At 35.4% G+C, this 6795-nt stretch overlaps 1 protein-coding gene across 3 annotated transcripts in view; it reads left to right on the forward strand.

Moving 5' to 3' along the window:
• The window catches only part of pou2af1 (POU class 2 homeobox associating factor 1), a 14474-nt gene that overhangs the window by 2668 nt on the left and 5011 nt on the right, over window positions 1-6795 (forward strand). For 2 of the 3 annotated variants that reach the window (XM_016503415.1, XM_016503414.1), the window contains exon 2: window positions 4721-4836. Coding sequence is in view for 2 of the 3 variants with exons in the window: in XM_016503414.1 (XP_016358900.1) it covers window positions 4721-4836 (116 nt within the window). In the remaining variant the exon portion in view is untranslated. Of the gene's footprint in view, window positions 1-4720; window positions 4855-6795 lie in introns of all 3 variants that reach the window. The other variant, XM_016503413.1, reaches the window with a different exon arrangement.

Genomic DNA, 6795 nt, shown 5'->3' on the forward strand with positions numbered 1-6795 from the left:
CAAAGGGTCTGAATACTTAGGACCATGTGATATTTCAGTTTTTCTTTTTTAATAAATCTGCAAAAATGTCAACAATTCTGTGTTTTTCTGTCAATATGGGGTGCTGTGTGTACATTAATGAGGAAAAAAAATTAACTTAAATGATTTTAGCAAATGGCTGCAATATAACAAAGAGTGAAAAATTGAAGGGGGTCTGAATACTTTCCGTACCCACTGTATATATATATATATATATTTACATACATACATATACAGTATAGTCAAGGTAACATTTCTCATTTTCTTTTAAAGTTGTCTAAATAAATATTTACTAGAAATGTACTAAAAATATACTACATTTACTAAAACTTTTAAATAAAATAAAAAGTCTAAATATTAAGAAAAATATAATAGTATCTTGTAACATGGGTTACAATATGTTAGGTGGACTGACTAACTAACTTACTAACTACAATAAACTAATAAATAGGTTATTTTTTAATTGCCATGTTTTTTATTTCACACGCACATCGGTAGGGCTTATGAAATCTTATCTAGTTCCATAAATGCAAAAGAGCAGTAAAAAAAAAAGCAGCTCAAGTAAGAATTCTGACGTGGCCGTTCCTTCCACATCCGACATAACTTAAGAAGTGAAAGTGGATAGAAGTCAGAGGTGATATTTCAGGTCATCACATTTATTGCCAGTAAGTCCTGCTAGACTGATGGTTATTACTACTGATAGACCTCTTCGGAAATATGCATACACTCTAAAAAATGCTGGGTTGAATATGGACAAACCCAGCGATTGGGTTGTTTTCGACCAACAGTTGGGTTAAATGTTTAACCTGACCTTCTGGGCAGTAACCCAACCGCTGGGTTTGTCCATATTTTACGCAGTGCTGGGTTGTATTTAACCCAGCATTTTTTAGAGTGTAACCAGGCGTCCTGTTGAGTGGCCTAATCTTGATATGCAAAACCCTTCAATTGCCCTCCTCCTGAAAGAAAAGACTTCACAGCTGCATAGCTTCCTCTTTTTCAACTTTTTAAAATCATGCTGTGCTTGTATTGCACAACTGTAGACACCTCTTTGCCCTCGCAGTTATATATTTACACTGACTGTTCATCTGTGAATGTTGAACAATGAATGCATAAATTACAAATCCCAAACAATCTCCATTCTATGAGAGCACAGCGCCTTACTGAAAGGAATGCTTATTGTTTGCAGAATGACAATATAGTAGACATTTATTCAAGATGGTTGTTTTGTTAAGGTTATGGAGGGATACAGGTGCTTAGTTGGCGGCCTGTTCTAACAGAGACCAATGTGTGTGGTGAATCTATGATGAAGGTCACAGAACAGGTACATTACTGATTCATTATTTGGTGATTAAACATTGAGGCTTTAGCCTTAAGAAGTAACAGTTGTGAGAGAGTGGGGTGTGGCAAGTGTGCGAGAATTTTACGCAAACAATGTTTAGCAAACACCTAAAGCGATATCAGATTTTCACATTAAAGGAACGCGTTCAAGCGTGTGTGACTCACAAAATGATTGAATAATGAGTCACAAATTGTGACTTGAGTGACTCGGTTATAAACTGACCAAATTTACTAGGGGTGCAGAAATAAAACCGCTGGAGTTTCGTCTCGTGGAGGATTTTTCTAATCAACTTTCTACTATTTTACTATTATGACATATGAGGACAGTTAGGCAATCATACATCAGCAAACAATCACACCTCCTTAAGTACACAGTGTGCACTGCATGGTGCTTTCTTCAGAATTCACTGTTGGCCAGCAGCTGTGTCTGTGCAGATACACACAGCTCCACTTATCATGCGCCTAAAGAACCTGCCTGTTCCTGTACATAGCAAATATATCTTTGAGATGCACTGTTAGAATCAATCACTTTATTGCCTCTTGAAGTGCATGCTGAGCTTAGTTATAGCAATACTGCTTAAATGTAATTTTATTGGAGAAGAATGTGAACATACTGCAGTAAAATTCTGTCAGCTGTGAAAAAACGGTAACACTTTAAAATGAAGTTCAGTTCATTAACTTTCATTAGAAATCATGACCTAACAATGCTTCTTTACTGATTAATCAATGCAACTGTTCATTGTTAAGTCACATTTGTTCATAATACATTAATGTTATTAATTTAACAAAATTAATGTTATTTCAACTTGAAATGTATCAAATTAACATTATACCAAATTAATAAAAGCTTTAAAAATTACAAAAACGTATTGCTCATTGTTAGTTCATGTTAGCTATTATAGTTAATAAACTTAAATTGGATAGAGAAAAATAAGTAATGTAAATAAGTAATTTGATAACATATTTTGATTTGTGATAAAAAAAAATTGTTTTCCACATGCCCTTGTGCAATGCATCACAATTGATAATATTTTATTTGCATTCTGGTGTTTATTTTTATTTTTGTTATTATACGTACACATCCTTTCAAAAGTTTGGGGTGTAAGAATCCACCCGCCAGCCCAAAAAGCAGAATCCAGCGGCCTGGTCGTCTTTTACTTGCGCTTCTGAATTTATCAGGATTTAGTTTAAATTTTAGTCTAGCTCCGTGTTCAATCTGACTCCAATTTCAAGTGATCATTAAATTTAGGAGATATTTCTAATTAAAAAACTGATCACAGATATCGATTGTATATTCATTTAGATATTTGAGATTCTGGAAACCCCATACTTTCAATTATTCGTTCATTAGGGACCAGGTATCGCACAGGAATTGCACTCGGCTGATAGTGAACCCACGGACACAAACTCGTCAGTTCTGAACTTACTCAGAGGATGCAGAGTGGTTATAATATAATAAGTGAGCTACACCATGCATGCTCATAACAAAAAGTGTATTTTGTCCTATAACCACGAGAGCTACCCCGTGTTAAGCCAGTGAGTCAGAAATCAGAAGCCCTAATGGTGTCCCCCATGGTTCATCCACTGGTGCTTCTGTATGATCTGTCCTGAACGCAGATTTGCGGAAATACCACTACACAGTAATCTACTTGAAAAATGATTTCAGAAGAGATCAGAATAAATCAAATATAACCATTTATTATTTGTCAGGTAAAATAAACATGAAGGGGAAAAACAACAGGTTCACAAGATACATGATATGAGGAATATGCATATTCTTAATGAACTTTGAGTGAAACCTTTTGGAGGAAAAGAGGGAGAGGCAGAGAGGGCAGTGGGAGAAGGGGGTTGTAAATGAGCAAGGAGAGAGGTCAGGGGCCAGTTCGATTTTTTATTTTATTTTTAATAATACTTTTATTCAGCAAGGACACTTTACATTGATCAAAAGTGACCTGAAAGACATTTATAATGTTTTCTATTTCAAATAAATGTTTTTCTTTTAAAAAGAATACTGAAAAAAAATTATCAAAGCTTCCACAACAATATTAAGCAGCACAACTGTTTTCAACATTGATAATAAGAATTGTTTCTTGGACAGCAAATCAGCGTATTAGAATGATTTCTGAAGGATCATGACAATGAAGACTGAAGTAATGATGCTGAAAATTCAGCTTTGCATCACAAGACTGAATTAAATTTTAAATGATATAAAAACAGTTATTTTCAATTGTAATACCATTTCAGAATATTACCGTCTTTACTGTATTTTTGGATTAAATAAATCCAGCCTTAGTGAGCATGAGACCAAACTGTTTTTAAATTCTTATACCGACCCCAAACTTTTAAATGGCTGTATACATTGGGGTGCTTATATTACATGTTAATGTAATTAATTCATTTATTTACAGCATTATTTTAGTGTTTTGTGTGAATATGTGCCCCAGCAGAGATGTAGACATTATATAAGTTATACAAGTTAATGATATTTGCCAGGGGTGGCCAGCATCAGCCTGGAGAGACACAGTCCTGCAGAGTTTGATAAAAAATCACCTGCCTGTTGCTTTCTAGTAACCCTTAGACCTTGATTAGCTTTTTCAGATGTGTTTGATTGATTGGAGCTGAAGTCTGCAGAACTGTAGCTCTCCAGGACTGACATTGGTTGCCCCTGATATATGCTGTTATGAACTGTAAAATATACCGCCTCCAAGAATGTCTGAAACACGACATTGTTTTACATTAATGACAACCACAGCTGTTAGTTATTAACCATAAATGCATCAATAGGGAGAGGCTTGAAGCAGATGATGGATGGTATTGTTCAGACAATGAATTATACAGCTGTCCAGAAAACATCACTCCTGTCTTCTTCCTTGGATATCACATGGAGTTTCAGTGTAGTGTCAGTGTAGTTTTTATGAAATGTGATACGGATCATGTGACATATGAGGACACAAGCAAGTGGATATTTCATAAAAACGGTAATTTAACGTAGTTATATCTGACCAGCTGCTTTATTTGAATAGATTAGGAAGTGGGATTTGTATAATTATATCTGCAAATAAGCTGATTTCAGTGTTACTCAGGCTTACCAGATCCACACTATTCACTAATGGCTGAAATTGTTCAAGAAAGCAAGAGTTTGAGTGATTGTTCTCTTACAGCTTTGTACAGAGATTACACAATATAAAAAAGACGAAAGGTCCCGATAAAAGAGGTATCTATAGAGTGACTGAAACTTTCAACACTTTCAGCCACACCTTGTTTAACTTGGCACAAAAAAGAAATCCGTACGTCTCAAAGGATTTTTTTTTTTTTGTATGATTGTCATGAGGTGTGCTCATATCTGCTGTGTTTTTTTGCACAGCACTGTCAGAGGCGTCCGCATCCAAGCCGTACCAGGGAGTGAGAGTCAAAGACCCTGTGAAGGAGCTGCTGCGGAGAAAAAGAGGAAATGCTGCCAGAACGACACCCCCCACCGCAGTAGGAACTACAGCACACGTGTGCATGCATACGCACTCAATAAAACACGCTTTTGATTGTGAAAACTGTCCTTTAACATTATCTCATTTGTTATTCATTCAAGTTCTAGCTTTTTTTTTTTTTTTTTTTTTTTCTTTATCTAATCCATCCAATGCACAATGCTGATATCCAAATATGGGACTGAAAAAGATTACTTATGAAAAAAAGAGGACCTCGGGCTTTAAAGATGGCTAATTGTTTGGTTGGTGTCATTTAAGGAACAGTTTACCCCAAAAAAATGTTGCTCCAAACCTGTAGGAGATTCTTTCTTCTGTGGAACACAAAAGAATAAACTTTGAAGAATGTTGAATGACCATACAAGTTTTGGTTGCCATTCACTTGCACTGTATGGACAAAAAAAATATCTTCCTCAAAATATCTTCTTTTACATTCCACAGAAGACAAAGTAATACAGGTTTAGAATGACAAGAGGTTGAGTAAATTATGACAGAAATTTCATTTTTGGGTAAACTATCCTTTTAATTGCTATTGTTAATATGACAAACACAAGTCTTACTAACACTTACTAATAATTGGCTGAATAACGGAGCCCAGGAGGATTGAAAATTCTCAAATTGATTATAGGTTTGCGAAATATTGCAAAATATTGCATGGACTTGTTGAGGTGCATGAGCTCAATTTAAAAGTCATAGCAACTCTGTTTAAATGTCATTTTAAAGGAAGATAATATTAAAATTCCACAATAAAATCCTGTTAAAGGGATAGTTTAGCCAAAAAAGAACATTCTGTCATTAATTACTCACCCTCATATCGTTCCAAATCCGTAAGACCTTGGTTCATCTTCGGAACACAAATTAAGATATTTTTGATGAAATCCAAGAGCACTTTTTCTATGGGCCTTGAACATGTCAGTTCTGTTGCGGTCTATGCAGGGTCAGAAAGCTCTCAGATTTCATTAAAAAATATCTTCATTTGTGTTCCAAAGATGAACAAAGGTCTTACGTCATGAGGGTGAGTAATTAATGACAGAATTTTCATTTTTGGGTGAACTATCCCTTTAATTGGCCGACTCTAACTTGAATCTACAGTTCATTAACATTATTTACTGCATTAGGAAGCATAACCTAACAATGTTTCTTTACATATTTATTAATCTATTGGGCATTAAGCATATTTGTACAGAAAATATTAATGGTTTTTATCTTGAAATGTTAAAAATGTATCAGTGTATATAGAAATGGACATTTACAGATTAGTTGTGAAAGAAAAGAGGAGCTTGGGGGTTTAAACTTCTCTAATTGTTTAGTTAGTGTCACTTGACTGGAATTGTTCATAATATGAGGTCAGTTCAGGGCACTAAAAACTGGCTGAATATCAGACCCCCCAGAAAAAAAAAGTTTTTTTCAGGATTGCAAAATTGCACAATCAATGTCAGCTTGAATATTGCTAGCCATTACTGAGTGCGGAAAGGCATACTCTCCAAACTCCAAGGGGATTTTGGTCTTATATAATCCAGGTGTTTTTCCGTGACAGTTAAACTATTCCCCTACATAGCCAGAGGGGTTGGGCATAGGGCCTATGCAAATCCGTTTGTGGATCTGCCAAGAGGCTTGCCTACCAACCTTCTAATTATACTTGACAACACATGAAAACAAACACACACACACACTCAGCAGCCTCTTTCTCACATTAAAATCACATAAAAATGGGTTGAACTCTGTTAAATGCAAACTGTAGAAAAGCATGAGATCTTATGAAGCCACTTTATGGCTCTTCTAATGTCATCCTGATTGTTTACAGATGCTCTTTAAGTTATTCTGCAGAAGCTGATGACACTTGAGTTAGTTATTGCTTCCCAAGTGGCATTATGGCAATAAGTGAAACCACACACAAGCACTAAACCTGCTCTTATCTGTGTCTGTCACATTAGGGCTAGCTAAATGATCTGTAAGCCCCCCC

This window comes from Sinocyclocheilus anshuiensis, unplaced genomic scaffold (genome assembly GCF_001515605.1).
Source record: "Sinocyclocheilus anshuiensis isolate Anshui unplaced genomic scaffold, SAMN03320099.WGS_v1.1 scaffold1906, whole genome shotgun sequence".
Classification (NCBI taxonomy): Eukaryota; Metazoa; Chordata; class Actinopteri; order Cypriniformes; family Cyprinidae; genus Sinocyclocheilus; species Sinocyclocheilus anshuiensis.